Source organism: Hemibagrus wyckioides, linkage group LG06, assembly GCF_019097595.1.
Source record: "Hemibagrus wyckioides isolate EC202008001 linkage group LG06, SWU_Hwy_1.0, whole genome shotgun sequence".
Taxonomy (NCBI): domain Eukaryota; kingdom Metazoa; phylum Chordata; class Actinopteri; order Siluriformes; family Bagridae; genus Hemibagrus; species Hemibagrus wyckioides.
The window spans coordinates 16,478,149-16,495,091 of NC_080715.1; the positions used below are offsets into that span (position 1 = coordinate 16,478,149).

The 16,943-nt window shown below is 38.3% G+C and overlaps 2 protein-coding genes across 3 annotated transcripts; both read left to right on the forward strand.

Annotated features, from left to right (window-relative positions):
• The first annotated feature begins 13 nt into the window (after nt 1-13).
• On the forward strand, nt 14-8,705 carry LOC131355139 (acetylcholine receptor subunit alpha-like). 2 transcript variants are annotated; one of them, XM_058393397.1, is made up of 9 exons: nt 14-490; nt 1,788-1,933; nt 2,100-2,144; nt 2,285-2,394; nt 3,118-3,313; nt 3,885-4,122; nt 6,083-6,306; nt 8,005-8,244; nt 8,381-8,705. In XM_058393397.1, exons 1-9 carry the CDS (start codon nt 445-447, stop codon nt 8,510-8,512), a joined length of 1,377 nt encoding a protein of 458 aa, XP_058249380.1. In that variant the 5' UTR covers nt 14-444; the 3' UTR covers nt 8,513-8,705. The 2 variants fall into 2 exon arrangements, with proteins under 2 accessions (XP_058249380.1, XP_058249381.1); XM_058393398.1 differs by having other exon boundaries at nt 17-490; nt 1,791-1,933; nt 8,381-8,704.
• Nucleotides 8,706-9,524: 819 nt separating this feature from the next.
• On the forward strand, nt 9,525-15,866 carry wipf1a (WAS/WASL interacting protein family, member 1a). Its single transcript, XM_058393396.1, has 8 exons — nt 9,525-9,684; nt 11,512-11,597; nt 12,126-12,255; nt 12,364-12,486; nt 12,613-13,707; nt 13,867-14,061; nt 15,341-15,454; nt 15,599-15,866. The coding sequence occupies exons 2-8, from the start codon at nt 11,547-11,549 to the stop codon at nt 15,649-15,651; spliced, it is 1,761 nt and encodes a 586-aa protein (XP_058249379.1). The 5' UTR covers nt 9,525-9,684; nt 11,512-11,546; the 3' UTR covers nt 15,652-15,866.
• The last annotated feature ends 1,077 nt before the right edge of the window (nt 15,867-16,943 follow it).

Genomic DNA, 16,943 nt, shown 5'->3' on the forward strand with positions numbered 1-16,943 from the left:
CTCATGCTCCTCACACTTGCCCACTTTTCCTGCTTCCAGCATATCAACCTTGAGACCTGCTTTTTTCACATCCTGCCGAATATATCCCAGCTCTTGACAGCTGCCAATGTAACGAGATAATCGATGTTATTCACTTCACCTGTCAGTGGTTTTAAAGTTAAAGCTGATCAGGGAATGTGCTACATGCGAGTCACACAAGAGAGACGGATTAGAGGTATTTGTCTCTGGTTTCATGTGCTACACAGCAGATGAGTTTGACCCTGCAGTAGCATTAAGCAGAGCAGAGAGCTCAGAGAGAAACGAGGAGAGACAGACAGACAGACACTGGACTCCAATATCAAACCATCCACACCAGATATGTAAAAAAAGAGGCTTGAACAAAGCAAACTGGTGTTTTTTTGAGGAGAGAGCAGCTTTTTCTATTTTTACTTGAATACCAGTGACATGAAGTGGCTTTATTTGGTTGCTTTGCTCCTCTGTGTCTCTACAGGTACTGTCTGGCATGTTTGTTTATCTGTAATTTAATTTAAAATCAATATGAAACATGCTGAGATGTAAAGCGTGCGCACGCATGGTTGCATTTATATATAGTGCTTTATTTAATGGATGCAAAAAAAAAGTAATAGGTGTTTAAAACTAATTCTTAGTTGTTGTTTTTTTTATGAATGAAAGGTCAAGCCTATCAGATTTAACAAAATGCATCAAAACACATAATGTGTGATGGACAAGATAACCAGAGAGAAGTAGGAAATTGTTCTAAACATTTTTCCACATAATTGAGGATGTTGACCTATGACACAAGCTAGACCTTTTCCTCATATATTTCACAGAAGTGTAAGACTTTATCTGGAGATCTATATATAGACATTAACTTCCACAATTGTCCTTAACCAAAGTTCTTATTACATATTTACCCTTTTTTATCATTATATCACATCCATAAGATATATATAATTACATACAAGGAGCCATAGTATTTACAGTGTAAAAATATCTCAACTCGGAGGTGAAAGAAGAGCTGTAATGTCCGTTTGTGGTAGGAGAGATGGAATATCACTCTGTTTTTAGCCTGCATGACACGTTCATTTGATTGACAGCTTCAGATGGCCAAATAACGCAAGTGACTTTCTTTATTGCCCTTGTGGAGATCTACAGATTGTTGTGACTGGTTTATATGAATGAACGCAGCTCTTGATCAAAGGCCAGGCAGATAATAATTGAATTATTTGTGCATCATAATTAAAAGTAACTCATTTTCACTGCAATAATTGCCTTATGTAAATTTATTTCATTTAAATGCCACACTTGTCTCAAATCTAGTCAGAAAATTGAAATAAAAAATGTTAATGGTATGCTGGGAATTGCTGACATGAGATACTAGTGGAAACTATGAGAGCTCTTCCGGGTAACTTGAACCCTGATGAAATATTCACACGTTTGTTTTGGGTTGGTCTCCAGCAGTGTGAGAAATCAGGCTGGCAGAATCTCATACATTATACCTTAAACCTCCAACTCTGCTTCCATTTCACTTTGTTTACAGGGATCAGATTAGCACTGCCTGAATCCTATCCAGTAATATTTCTATTAATAAATCACTTTTTTTTTTATTTGTGTAGCAGTTTTATTTGTATAGCACTGCCACAAAAACATGTTTACAGCAAACTGGGTGTCAGAAATCATGAAATCTAGTGTTGATTAACTGATTCAGAGACAAAATTAGAGACTCTGTTTCCAACTGAACTGCGAACAGCCAGTGCTTACATAGTGTCTGTGTGTTTTGTATCAAGCAGGGCTGGTGTGCTGCTCAGAAGAAGAGACTCGTCTAGTGCAAAAACTCTTTACCGGGTATAATAAAGTGGTCAGACCTGTCAATCACTTTAAAGAGGCTGTGGTGGTCACTGTAGGACTGCAGTTAATCCAGCTTATTAGTGTGGTATGATTCATTGTGCCATCACAATTACTCCAATTTCCTATACAATTTTATTATTTATCACACCATGATGAAATTTTAAATACTCATTAGTTGGTAATCAATAGATCAGGCCAATATATCTGCTTTTTTAAGCTGGAAATAAACAGTAAAGCCCTTTTTCTGACAGGATGAAGTCAACCAAATTGTCACAACCAACGTACGTCTGAAACAGGTACTTTGTTTTAATTTGAATCATTATTATTTACTAAGGAGCTCACACTTCATCTTAATATATTCTCTTCAAGGATTTTGTGTGTGTGTGTGTGTGTGTGTGTTTCATGATGATTATTCAATCCTTTCACTTTCCTTTAGCAATGGAAAGATGTGAACCTGCACTGGAACCCAGAGGAGTATGGAGGAATAAAAAAGATCCGAATTCCGTGCACTGACATCTGGAGACCTGACCTCGTCCTCTATAACAAGTATGACGATAGATCTGCTTTTATTTTAATCTTCTTTATTTCAACACATGTATGTGAAATGAGAAGACAATGTGAGTGCTGTGACTATTGCTCTGGGTGTAGGTTTGTGGATGTGTTTGCATGAAGCCTGGTTACTATATTGGGTTGAAAAGGAGGAAAGAAGCTCACATGTAGCATCCGACTAAATCTAGACATTTCCATTTACCATATTTAGCATAAGCCCTGCTTCAGGACAGCTTTCAGAAGTACTGTGTGTCTCCACCAAAAACATGCTTGTGGTAGTACAAATAGGTCGAAGTACCATTAGGCTTTTAGAACGTTTGTGTAGGTTTATACTACACACTGCATCACACACACACACACACACAGCAATTTGTTTGTCTGAGAGAAACAGCTGTGGACTGTGTGTGTGTGTGTGTGTACGTGTGTGAGAGAGAAACCTGTGCTAATTGCAGTGCTGGTTGCCTGGCATGTGATGGCTCAAGGCACACCATGTCCTCTTCTGTTTTCATTCACTTCTCCTTTTCCCTTTTCTCTTTCTTCTTTCTACTGTTTCCCAGTAATGGTCTTAGAAATAACTTGGGATCCGTTTTAAAAAAAAAGAAACAATTCAACCTCACACTTTGTCACTCTAGAGACTCGCAATGTAGATTTCTTTCTCTAGATGATTACTAGAACTTCTAAATGGTGTTTCTTTCCCTCTTCTTTTTTGTACCTCAATAGTGCTGACGGTGACTTTGCCATCGTGCATGAGACCAAAGTTCTGCTAGAATATACAGGAATGATCACCTGGAACCCGCCCGCCATCTTTAAGAGCTACTGCGAGATCATTGTGCTTCACTTCCCCTTTGACTTGCAGAACTGCACCATGAAACTCGGAACATGGACATTTGATGGAAATCTTGTCATCATCAACCCTGTAATAACATCATCATGTTACTGAGTAGCTCATTCATTGCTTCATTTATTGTGGTTTAAGGTGCAAAGAAAATCTGTGAAAGGAAGGAAATGTTCTCAGTGTTTTTAGGGTGGAGCTGGGTTGGCTTGCATTTGCACATGTAAAAGAGTAGGCAATATCTAGAAAATAAAATAGAAATGAAAAAAGGTATTGGAGAAATACAATATATAACAAAGAAGAACTGCTCGGAGTACTTTAATGGCAAGTTGCGTGACTTATTATGTACTAAACCAACACTATATACAGACATTTCCTGGAATCATATAAAACTGCTGATTTTATCTGTTGTAAATTCCAATTTTACAAGATGCATGTATCAGCTATTGTATAAAAGTTCATGATTTAATAGACCCATTCTGAATTATAAAGACAATTTATGTTATTGATCATAACTTCAGCTTAGTCAACCTCAATTAAATCTCAGTTGAGCAACTTCTGATCCATTCACACCCTGTCAGTTCACTGCCACATAAATTGAATTACCTCATCTGCGGAGCCTCTAATATGATCGATCGTCTTGTCTGTCTCTCAGGACAACGATCGGCCAGACCTGAGTAACTTCATGGAGAGCGGCGAGTGGATAATGAAGGACTACCAGAGCTGGAAGCACTGGGTTTATTATGCCTGTTGTCAAGACACTCCATACCTGGATATCACCTACCACTTCCTCTTGCTGAGACTGCCGCTCTACTTCATCGTCAATGTGATCATCCCATGCATCCTTTTCTCTTTCCTGACTGGCCTGGTCTTCTACCTGCCTACAGACTCAGGTATGATCTTGCCTCTAACACACTGTTATGTGGATGGGTAAGTAAACAGAACAGGCACTGGTGCTTGGATGAATACCAGGTTGGCTGAATGAATTTAATAGCATATGTGACTGACACAAACAGCCTGCATCTCATGTCAGTGACAGTGATGTATATGTAAGATGCGTGTGTATGTAGAAGCCATGCTCTGTGTCTCATCATGTCTTTCCGTCTGACTTTGTTGTTTTATTCATCACACATCGCTCTCGGTCTCATGCTTTCAGGAAGTGCTTGACTAGATGCCTGAGTGAGATAAGGGCTCTTAATTTGGTGTATCATCAAATAAAACCCGAGTTAATAATCAGTGGTGTGATCCTAATTTTCCTACTGCTCCATTTGCCACATTCTTTATGCAAGGTTGTATGGTTATGCATTGATTTGTAGGTTTATGTTTGAGATTTTCCTGATTAGCAATATGAATAAGTGTTTCAGTGACTTTGGCTGGAACAGTCACCGAAAGGGCACAACACACACACACACACACACACATGCACACGTTAGTGTCAGTGTTGATTCATCAGCTTAAGTAGCAGTCTCCTTGTTCAGTGGACCATGATAAAGGCAATAGTGCAATCTCCATAATCAGCACACAGTCTCTTCTGTGTAATAGCTCATGCTTGGAGAATCCTAAAGAGCTGACCAGCGCTGAAATGAACCCTTACTGAACTCCCCAGACTCATTGGCTCCTGCACACTTGCATTCCTCAATATTTATAACTGTGCACCTTTCCTATTAGTTTCCCTGCAGTCATTTAATAATTCATAGAAGTTAAAATGCATAACTGAATAATAAGCTGAGATTTGAAGAGGGTTCGAAGTCAACTAGCATGGCAGACAGTATATATTATTAACAATTTAAATCAGCCGACAAACAGGCAGGTGTCAAATGCAGGGCAAATGCAGGGCAATCGAATCAAAATAAAACAAAAAATAGCGAAAGCAAAAGGTAAAAAGCAGGAAACGAATCAGTCCTGACCGCGGAATAGGCAAAACCTTATAAAGACATACAGTTTGATGGCACTATTCAGAATCACCCAGATGAGGATGACTTCCTTTTTGAGTCTGGTTCCTCCTTGGTGTTTCCTTGCCACTGTCACCTCTGTCTTGCTCATTAGGGATGAATGTAAATTTAAAATGTATAATTTATGTCCTGATTTTTATATTCCTGTATAGCTGCATGTCCACTGTTAAAAGCTCTATACAAAAAAAAATAATTGCAATTAAAATTAAATAGATTGGATGGGATTTCTTTGAGGTGTGATACAGTGTTACAGTCACAAAACTGAAATGGCTTTTGTTTAGTGGCTCAGTATATTTCACACACTATCAGCAGGTTACTATCCTAACAACATGCACAGCCCTGGATTATTAGGTTTTAATTAAAATAATGGAAGTGGAATCAGTCAGCCAGCTGAGATAGGAGTGAATTAGAGTGATTAAGTACATATGCATAGAAGCACTCTTTTTTTTCTCACCTTTATGCTCACCCAAACATTCAGCTCTGGCATGATAACTCATAAGTCTTGTTGTTAAATGGCTTTGTTCTATTTTTTGTTTGTTTGGACCTTTTTACTTACAGTATCACTTGCAAAAATGTGGTTCAGTAAACAGCTTTGTATATATCTAAAGCACTGCCAACTGTCCCCTGGCCTTCACCCTGACCTTGACGCTTCATACATTGTGCGAACACATTAAAAGATTATAAATAGACCACTGTGAGGAACTACTGGAGTTTACAAGCCTCTTGTATATATTTAGCCTGGCTGATGGCCACTCTGCTGCTAATACAGGTGATCAAGACAGCTGGTAAATATGCTTAGCTGAATAGCTGTGTTTCTCTATCTGACATGACAACACAAGTGGTGAGAACTATTCATTCAAGGCAGCAAATGATTAGTGTGTATATCTGCATGTGTGTGTAGGTGAGAAGATGACCCTCAGTATCTCTGTCCTGTTGTCTCTGACTGTGTTCTTACTGGTGATCGTGGAGCTCATCCCTTCTACCTCAAGCGCTGTTCCTCTCATTGCAAAATACATACTCTTCACCATGATCTTCGTCATTGCTTCCATCATCATCACCGTCATCGTTATCAACACACACCACCGCTCACCCAGTACACACACCATGCCGGCTTGGGTTCGCAAGGTGGGTTCACCAGAATATCATTCATTTGACTTTTCTTCTGTGCTGTAACTTACAACTCTAATGTGGTACACATATAATCCTTCACATAAACTATTTAAATGAAGTCTGTACTCTTCTAGCCGTCTTACCTTCATTCATTCACCATACACTCTTAAAAATAAAGACGAGAGAAAAAGTTGTTTAGAGTGAGGCTTGAGAAGAACCATTTTATCACTGAATCATCAGCTTATATTGTCAATGCCAAAGCCTACATTATTATTACCAGTATGCAGTTAATTATACAGACAACAACAAAAAACCATCAGAGAATTATGGAGGAAAGCGTCCCTGTTAGTGTTAAATAAATACACTCATTCAAACATAATGCAACTGTTCAAATATTAGGGTCATTATTTAAACAGTTACACACATCCAGGATGACCGTATTTAAAGGCTGACATATTTTTAAGACATTAAGGACTGGATGAAAACCAAAACCAGACAGTATAATACTCAATAATATGTTATATAGAATGTAGGTTTTGATATAAAAGGTAGATTTTGATAACAGCATTTTAAACACACACACACACACACAAATATCTCTTTAGGTGGGTTGAATACAAAAAATAAAATAAAATAAAATACAAAAATTAAAAAAGTGAGATTATTTTAATTAAATGAAATGCCTAAGAACACAGAATGTGTCTTTTAAACCTGTAAATATTCCTCTCACAATTGAAAATAAAATAGTTAGAATTAAAATTTAAATGGAGTAAATAGAATTGAAATAGTTCCTAGATCTTAAATGGCATCAGTCTTTTCTGATGCAACTTATTTAGTGTACAGTGCACATTATGACAATTATTAGATACACAACCTGAGGTTTGTTCATGTTTACATTGTGGAGCTGTTATTACCCAGTGCTACCACCTAGTGTTACAAACAGTATGTTCTTCCTGTCTGAAACACACCAACAAACTAGCAAGCACTAAATACATTTTTCTTCAAGTACCAGACATTTTGATTTTGACATGAATGTGTGCTGTTACTTTCTCATCAAGTGAAGAGAAAAGAACTGCGGGGAAAATTTGTTGTGCAGTGAGGGAAAAAAAACTAGTGTTAGCTAGTAGGTTAGTAATTGCATGGTGGGCAGGCAGGGAAGGGAAGAACTAGACACTCTGGCAGTTATTAACAGCTGCCAATAGAAAAGATACATAACAAGTCAGTATTGAGTCAGTATTATTATAGATCTAGATTATAGCTCTCTGTAGATCTCAGTATTATTATACATCCTCTGCTGTATAAATGTCATTTATATTAGCTGGGAAGTTTGGATTTAACTAGCTAGTTTCAGGTTAGCTTGAATTCATGTCTGTTTCATCTTTGCCAGAGTTTTCAAATACATAGTTTTGCAGCATTAGCATTGACAGACATTTGCTAGGAAGGATGTCTGATCTACCCTAGTCTACCCCAGTCTACCCCAGTCTGGTACAGTAAAATTACACAAACAAAATGGATGCTGTAGGCTAATGTCCACTCATCTACCATAATCAAAGAACAAATATATGATGGAAACTATAGTTACACCATAGCACCAAGCAGTTGTGAAAAAATAACATTAAAAAGTGAAAACACTTTGATGTATTAAACCAAATTCATTATTTACTCCTTGTTTGATTTAAATTTTTTCACTTCTTCTTCTTCTTCCCACTCTAGATTTTTATTGAGACCATCCCCAATTATATGTTCTTCTCTGCTATGAAGAGGCCCAGCGTGGACAAACACGCTAAAACCATTTTCAGCCCTGACCTGGACATATCAGATATCTCAGGGAAGCCCATGCCCACTGCTGTGCCTTTCCAGTCACCTATAACTAAAAACCCAGATGTTCGCAGTGCTATAGAAGGAGTCAAATACATTGCAGAGACCATGAAGTCAGATGAGGAGTCCAACAATGTAAGAATATAAAATTTGATAAAGTGTTCAATGTTATTTTAATTCTTTATCATTCTTTATCTTTAATACATCTCTCTCTCTCTCTCTCTCTCTCTCAACTCTCTCTCTCTCTCTCTCTCTCTCTCTCTCTCTCTAGGCCTGTGATGAGTGGAAGTTTGTTGCAATGGTTCTGGACCACATTTTGCTCTGTGTGTTCATGGCTGTGTGTATAATCGGAACATTGGCTGTCTTTGCAGGGAGACTCATTGAGCTCAGTCTTTCAGGGTGATAAATATGCATTTAGGTGGAAAAACATGGCCTAATGTTTATTATATTGTTTAATCTGAAACTTGTCATGCACATTAAAATCACAGTATTCAAAGCAGTGCCTAAAAGTAGGCTGATTTCTATTCACTATTAATATAGATTTTTCTTTGACAAAGTATACTCCTTTGGTATGAATAAACGTATATCCTTTTGTCATAAATGTGCTTCATGTTGCATGCTTTTGTTCATTCTTGTACATGTTTTGATTTCTTTTTTTTTCATGCCTGGTTCAGTGTAGACTTTAATCAGGAGCTCTTTGCAATATTTAAATGATCATATCTCAATTCCTTTTCACATATGTCCTAATTTAAAACTTGCAAGTGCTCCTTCCTCATATACTGCAGCTGAGTCATTTTACTTTTTCTTCATTATGAAGTAAACAGGGGCAGACTTACTCATTTCCAAATGAGGAAGCCATAGTCTTCAATTCACTTTTCTTTCCTTCAGGTTTAATTGAAATGCAAAACGTCTCTCACAGAAATTCTATTACTTCCCTGTAACCTGGAATTATAATATTCCAAAAATCTGACCCTTGCATACCCTTAAAATATTGTCTTATTAATGTTTGGCCCATAGAGTACACATTTTCTGTGCAAAATTGAATGAAACCCTATCAGTTGCAAATCAATACCACAGTGTTGCTGAAGATAGCAGCTTAATGCAATGAAATGATTTTTCCCCATAAATCCAGGTGCTCAGGCATTTATTAGCAGGATTTATGTTTTTCACATCTTCATATCTCTGCCTATATCACTCTCTTTCTGTCAGTGTTCTGAGTTCACCTGCTACTGCTATTTTAAAGTTCATGCAGAATGAAAAGGCGAGGAAATATGTCTGCTGTGGTAGAGATAGTTTGCATGCCCCACTCTGTGTGAAGGACTGCTCTCACACACACACACACACACACACACCACATATACACACTTAGTAGCTAAAAACAATTACTGATTGGTTGGCTGCATCAGAGACAGGAAGTGCAAAGGAACAGTGTGCACAACAGTGATACTTACTTCTCTCTGACTTCAACCTCGGGTGAGTCTATCTTCTCCACGAATAGATTGAGGGGAAACTCGGGAGAGAGCAGGAAGGAAAGGGAAGCTTTGGAATCCAGCGAGGGCATCCCTGCTGTCAAAGGTTGGTGTTTTTTTTGTTTTGTTTTGTTTTTTTTTAATGTGAAGTTTGTTTGTTGGACTCTGCTGCAGAGGAAACTCGGAGGAGGAAATATGAATTCTCACAAAGCTACTGAAGCAGATGGGTGGTTGCTGGGTTGTTGCAGGTTAACCATATCGTCCGTTCATCTGTTTTCCTTTGTAAGAATTACTCACAATGTAAAATACTTTTCCTGGAAAACTAAGGCCTCTGCAGAAGCATAAGTGATGTGAAACTGTAGAAATTGTGTAGAATCTATGAGTGAAATATACGTACAGCTTTGTGAAAAGCTTTAGCGTAATAGTCAGTGGTGGATTAAAACTATCAGCAGCATTACATTGCTATTATATTTTATTGTTCTTTTTACTCTATCATGTTTATATTACATATATTAAGCCAGTGACGCTGACAGCTTTAATCAGAAAGCTGCAGAAAAAAAAAAGACATTGGTTTTGACCTATTTTTGCATTCACACTGCACACCTGTACATTTGAAACTCACATAGTAAATAACATCACATTTCTGAACCGTGTTTCAATCTGATGGCAAACAACTCTGTTGACTAGTTATAGATCTCTGTAAACTATTTTTATTATTTAAGAACAAAAGCCTTTTTAGGCTTTGTTAGAAACGTAATCCAGTTTACATGTGACTGTTTTGGTTCCACTTTTTTTTTTAGTTTTCAAAACCAGCAAGTTCCTGTCTTTTTCAGTTAAGAAACCTATGCTGCAATAATGTTCACATTGTTGTTGTCCGAATAAACAGCTGGCACTATTTTTAAAAGGTTTCCAAAAGCAAATAATAGGTCTCTTCATTCCGGTTCATTTTTAAAAAGCTATTGTATCTCACATTCTCAATTTCACAAATTTGGTCTGTGGCTGTAAGTTCTAACAAAGGAAATGAAGAAGCCTGTATTAGAGACTCTCATTAGTAGCTTATGTATCAGGAAGTTGCTGTCACCTCTGCTCACCAAAGTGTACAGATTGGACTGACACACAATTCTGCTGAGATGATATTATACTAAAGATAACTATTATGTTTGGAGAATGACTTAAAAACTCTTCCAGAAATTCCTTACAAAGCTGCCTTCTGTAAGAACTGAAACAACCCTTACATGGAAGGCCTACTATAACTGGTTAGATGTTATTCTCAAAAAACTGAGAATAAACGCATCACTATTTATTTTGAATTAGTTTTAGCTTTAAAGCTATCAAACACCAATAAAATAAATATAGAATACGAAAGAGAGCTGCTGTTCCTGTAAAGGCTACAGTTTCAGGTCATTTAGGCCTTAAGCTGCTGTCAGCCGGCTTCAGTCCCAAGTCAGTTTCCATTGTAGAAAAGAGAGAATCTGCACAGCTTTCCATGTGCAAGTCAAATCAAATGGCTTATGTCTACTAATTTTTGATGCAACAAGATTGCAAAAACCACAGTTTATATCCCTCACACCATCATGGAATACAATGAGGACATTGCCCCTGGTCTAAGTCTGGAGTGGAACAGGCCTATTTATTCACAAATATGTAGGATCATGTATGACCAGCCTGGCTCCCAAAACTTTCTAATGAATGTGATCTTGTTTTGAATACATCTTTATAGCTACCAAGTTGAATGCTTGAAGTCACACCTAAGATTGTCATAAGCTTCAAGTGTCATTTACAGGAAATATAAGAATTTATAGTTTTGGGAAGTCAGATGAGTTTGTTATTTAGAAGGTGTGAATAGGGGTAGAGGTGTTAAACGATACTTGTCTAATCTTGGGTTCTCACAGTTTTTTCCCCTGTGTGTGTGTGTGTGTGTGTGGATATTCAGCTACAGCCTGAGTGAGTGAGCACACCAGAGAGAATATGCCTGTTCCTCCACCCCCACCAGCACCCCCTCCTCCAACCTTTGCTTTGGTGAGAAACATTACAGCTTTCTACACTGTTCTGTCCTCTTCAGATTATCAGAATAGTAACGATTCTAAAAATGTCATTCTTACAGAAACATTGCAAGAACTTCATTATTTTTTTGGCCACAATTATCACCTGAAGTGTGTTTTTATTCTTCCACGTGATTGTATATTCCTCACATAACCACCTGTGAACAACACATTATTAGATATGAAATGCCAGTTTTTTTTCCATTAGAGAGCTGTTTCCTTTAGTTCCTTAAGATTATCAAGTGATTCCTAATGTAGTAGTAATGTATATTTCCTAAATCCAAATTATGGTATTATAAAAATCTGCCACAGTTATTTTTTTGTATCTTACTATAAGCGATTTCTGTATTAAACTTTCTTCATATGCACTGTTTGTCTTGACTTAATCTCTACTCAGGAAGACTAGCATCAGGCATTTTTTATTGTACAGAGCCATCTAGTGGGGACTGTATTATTTGTGGTCTATGGAAACTGATTTTTTCTCCATTTTAAAACAAACAAACAGGCAAATACTGAGAAACCATCCCTGTCCAGAACTGAGCAACACGGGAGAAATGCTTTACTCTCAGATATCTCCAAAGGCGCCCGCCTAAAAAAAACTGTCACCAATGACCGCAGTGCTCCTGTATTTGAAAGTAAGTAACTCAAATTTCAAAACACACTTCTGTTACTATATTTCAGTGATAGCTAATGTATAGCTGACAAGTATATTAAAAGCAAACAATAATAAAACTTTTTTACAGAGCCCAAAGGTGGAGGTGGAGGTGGTGGTGGTGGTGGTGGTTTAGGAGGCGGAGCACCAGGTGGACTTGGGGGACTGTTCCAGGGTGGGATGCCAAGACTAAAATCTGCAGGAGGTGGCTCTGGTAATTAGCATTTCAACTTGAAAACAAAAAAATGAAAAACTGTTAATGATTATTTGTTGAATAATGTCTTGAATTAAATATATTCCTGTCTATTGTTTGAGTTCTTCACATTTTGTCCTTAAACAGCCAGGCCACCTATGCCACCCACCGGTGGGAGATTTCCAGCACCAAGTGGAGGAGCTCCCTCTCGTTTCCCTGACCCTTCTTCTGGGCGATCAAACATGAGCAGGGGCAATACTCCACCTGTGCCTTCCCCTATGTCTGCCTCTCCACGTAGTTCACATCCTGGTGGCCCTCCACCTTTACCAGGAAGTCGATTCCCAAGCTCCCATTCTACACCACCAACACAGCCGGGTCGGCGCCCCAGCTTTCCAGTAAATCCTGCTCCCCCTAGCCACCAAACATCTTTTCCACCGCCACCTGTTCCGTCTAGCACCCGTCCATCTCCTAACACATTTTCCTCTGGATCCTCAAATGATTTTCCCCCTCCACCACCGGCAGGAGGAAACAGGTCATCGCTACCACCACCTCCTGTTCCCTCAGGTGCCCGGCCACATTTTTCCGCAGGCAGCTCAAATGATTTTCCCCCACCACCTCCACCGGCAGGAGGAAACAGGTCAACATTACCACCACCTCCTGTTCCTTCAAGTGCCCGGCCACACTATTCCGCAGGCAGCTCTGATGATTTCCCCCCTCCACCGCCACCAGCAGGAGGAAACAGGTCAACATTACCACCACCTCCTGTTCCTTCTAGTGCCCGGCCACACTATTCTGCAGGCAGCTCTGATGATTTCCCCCCTCCACCACCATCCACAGGTGGACATAGGCAATCTTTTTCGTTACCTCCAGTTCCCCCTAGTAGCCACCCTCCACTTCCTACATCTGCTTCTATGTCGGATGATTTTCCTCCTCCACCACCATCCCTAGGAGGAAGTAGAAAATCATTTTCTGGTGATGCATCTCCACTGCCACCACCACCCCCATCAGGAAATAAACCAGGGCAAAGATCTATGGGTGGTGCCCCACCACCACTCCCTTCAGGAAGAGGAGACCTGCCGCCACTACCTCCTACACCAGCAAAGGAGCCGGTCAATACAACTCCTCAAAGAAATTCTTTCAGTACCCCACCACCTGTCCCACGGCCTGGGGGGGGTGCTCCACCACCACCTCCACCCAGTTCAAGACCCCCACAAGCAGGAAGAGCCTCATCTATACGATCTAGTATGACCTTGATTAAATTTATTTATTTATTTATTTATTTATTTATTTATTTATTTATTTATTTATTTATTTATTTATTTATTTATTTATGTTTATGTTTATTCTGTAATGTTTTACCTTATGGTCCAAGATATGACATTTGTATCTCTCTTGTTATAGGCCCTCTTCCACCTCCACCTCCAGGGGACAGTAGAGGAAGTTCTGGACCTGCACCTCCTCCTAATCACCCTAGTGGTAGTAGAGGAGCTGGCAGACCTCCCCCTCCTCCAGATAAGCCTGGGGCAGGAGGGTTCCCTCCTCCCCCTCCCCATTCCATGGGCAATGGCTACCAGAGCTCACCTCAAAACAGCACAGGTATGGGTTTGTTCACCTTTGTAAGAGGTTTTAAAGTATAGTCAGTGATTTTGTTAGTCAGTAGTTGGCTAACATTAACAACGTTGAAAATTAAACTTCAAACACATACATTCTTTTTCGATGCAATGGTCCCTCCAAAACCATATCCCTAAAGCACACACAGTACATTAATGTGCTGTCTAGTCCAGAATTGACAGACAATATTACTGACATGCAGAAATTCCTTCTTGGCCTGATTGGTTAGATGTTGATGTTGAGCATGATTTATTTTCACTCATGGTTACAGAGCACACTGTGCTGAACATTTTTATTCTATACACATTTATAGATAGCTGCCAACCTATGGAAAACCACCAAATATTACAAAAAAGTGTTCTGACTAATAAACCTACACTGAAGCTCAGCTAAATCTATTAAAAGACTATTTTAGCCAGTGATAAACCAGAGTTAAATAAAGAATTGTTCTCATGATGTATGGCTACTGAGGATGAAAATCTCCTTCCCTCTGTCAAACCACAGTGAGTAAGAACACCTTTAAACCACTAAATTGCATGGAAGGCCCCATATGTTACGCCACATGATTTAGTGGACTTACACTGCATTTTCTGTGTTTATGGACAGTGTTATTTTTTTAGTAAGCAATGGCCTAAAAGATAAACAGTAAGAATGCTAAGTTTGAATCAGATGGCTGTGCAGACTCTTTAAGGTCCTTTTAAATGCTAGAAACCATTAGGTAAACACTTTGAGGTCAGTAGCCTCTTTATTATGTCCCCACAAACAGGATTTAACCTCATTCTGACTTATAATGCACATTGTTTTTCTACAGCTCCTTCATGTGGTTTGGTTGTGATAGTAAATATCTGTGGCACAGTTAGACACTAACTGGATGTGCCACTGGCAGGACATTATCTCAAGATAGTATTAAGTGTAAATAAAAAAGTAGCTTAACACACCTTACATCTGTTCCCGGACAAACACTAATAAAGAGATACTTTACATCTGGGTTCATAAATATGTCTGTTAGCAGGTTAATTAATTACAGTATGTGGCTAAAAGAAATACAGAAGAACACATTTTCAGTGGACTGATTGTAGCAAAATACAGGATCATAACATTTTATTATAGATGTTGGGTCTCAATCTTATGAATGGCTTAATGCTAACTTTTTTAAAAAATCATTTTACACTTAAAAATTTGTAAGCCAAAACAACACAATTAACCCAATTAGAGTGTGGGTGATACTTGATGCTAAACCCAAAAGGTTTTCGTTTTTTTTTAGATGACTGGGAAATGAGGTTTTCCTTCCATTCAATTTCTGAGCTGCCTCCACCTGACCCTTACATTCCCAGTGCTAAGATATACCCCAGCAAGGCTGGGAAGACTGATCTCAGAGGTGAGGAACATTGTGTGATTTTGCTATATTTTGTTTTCTCTGTGCATCTGAATAGTGTTTATTATTTGTAAATATAGTCATTCCAATACATTTTTTAGATATGTTTATAATTTGTTACTATGAAACATTTTGTTTCTCCTGCAGGATCATTACCGAGGGAAAGAGGAGCTCCTCCATTGCCTCCAATACCCAGATAAACAAAAATTACTCATGTGCGACTGCTGTATTACTATTCATCTCGCACAGCCTCCAATTTCTTTTCCAAATGTTGCTGAGTATATAAGTCCACATATGAGAGACTCTCTGTCTCTCTCTCTCTCTCTCTCTCTCTCTCTTTCTTTCTTTCTCTCTCTCTCTCTCTCTCTCTCTCTCTCTCTCTCTCACACACACACACACACACACACAAATAAATGTATTAAACATTATTATGTAATGTACATACATTAATAATACTGATAATACTGATGTAGGCATATTGTAGTGCAATGTATTCCAATAATATTTTGTAAGGTAGTTATCTGGCTACATTCCTATGCATTTAATCAAGACAAATTAAAAAAAAAATGAGACTGAAATAATATTTTATGTTCTATTGTTCTTGCTCAGAAGGCTAAAATAAAACACCTTTTATAAGACATATTGGCTGAATGGTGCAGTGAAGTAAACTAGGATGAAGTGTACATCTGGTTACTCTGAGGATTAAGTAATATCAGAACAAACCTTACATAGCAGAACATTCTGTGCCAAGTAAATACAAAGCAATTATGGCATTTGGTTTGCATGGCATTTGGAATCCGGGCAGAAATTTAAAAACCAATTTGTGTGCAGTGTTTAATTTTAGGCTGGAAGTGGCCCTGCTGTAACCTCTGCTCCTCATCTTTTGCATGACACACAGTATCATCAAGGCTGAGTTGTGGCTGTGTTCAGGTAGCCAGATTCAGATGAACTCATCACCATTACTGCACAGCAATATGAGGCCGGATGAGCTGGCAGGTGTGGGCCAGTACCAGGATCGTGTACAAATGAGAGTATACAGTCGAAGAAGAGTAATAATTTATATTCTTGAGTCACTCAGAAGGGTTCATTTTTTGAGTCTATCTTGAGTTCCTATCTAGATTTCTAATTTCATGCCATCTTCGTGTCCATGTCTACTGCTAAAATCTCTTTACAAATAAAACTGCATTGAACTGTATTCAATTTTGATGATGAATAGCAGACGGTAGCTAGGTGTCACTATTATAAAAACAATATTAGTTACTGGATAATAAATCAGTCACATTTTGGAAAATATTGTATGTAGCCTCTGGTACAGAAAATGGGCATTGCATCTCTTCATCTCTTTCAGTGCCTTTCTGCCCATATGACTAACTAGAAGCTAATTTCGTTCTCGAAATAGTGAGAATTTTTATTTATTTAAATATATATTATTATACATTAATAAAATACAATATTATTATAATGTATTATTATAAATTAAAAATTAAAAATA

Bases quoted from the DNA above. Each gene is read 5' to 3' on its own strand.
- LOC131355139 (XM_058393397.1), top strand. From the start codon at position 445: ATGAAGTGGCTTTATTTGGTTGCTTTGCTCCTCTGTGTCTCTACAG. The intron at 491-1,787 runs GTACTGTCTGGC...TTTTGTATCAAG, and splicing joins GCTCCTCTGTGTCTCTACAG to CAGGGCTGGTGTGCTGCTCA. The intron at 4,123-6,082 runs GTATGATCTTGC...ATGTGTGTGTAG, and splicing joins CTACCTGCCTACAGACTCAG to GTGAGAAGATGACCCTCAGT.
- wipf1a (XM_058393396.1), top strand. From the start codon at position 11,547: ATGCCTGTTCCTCCACCCCCACCAGCACCCCCTCCTCCAACCTTTGCT. The intron at 12,487-12,612 runs GTAATTAGCATT...GTCCTTAAACAG, and splicing joins ATCTGCAGGAGGTGGCTCTG to CCAGGCCACCTATGCCACCC. The intron at 13,708-13,866 runs GTATGACCTTGA...CTCTTGTTATAG, and splicing joins AGCCTCATCTATACGATCTA to GCCCTCTTCCACCTCCACCT.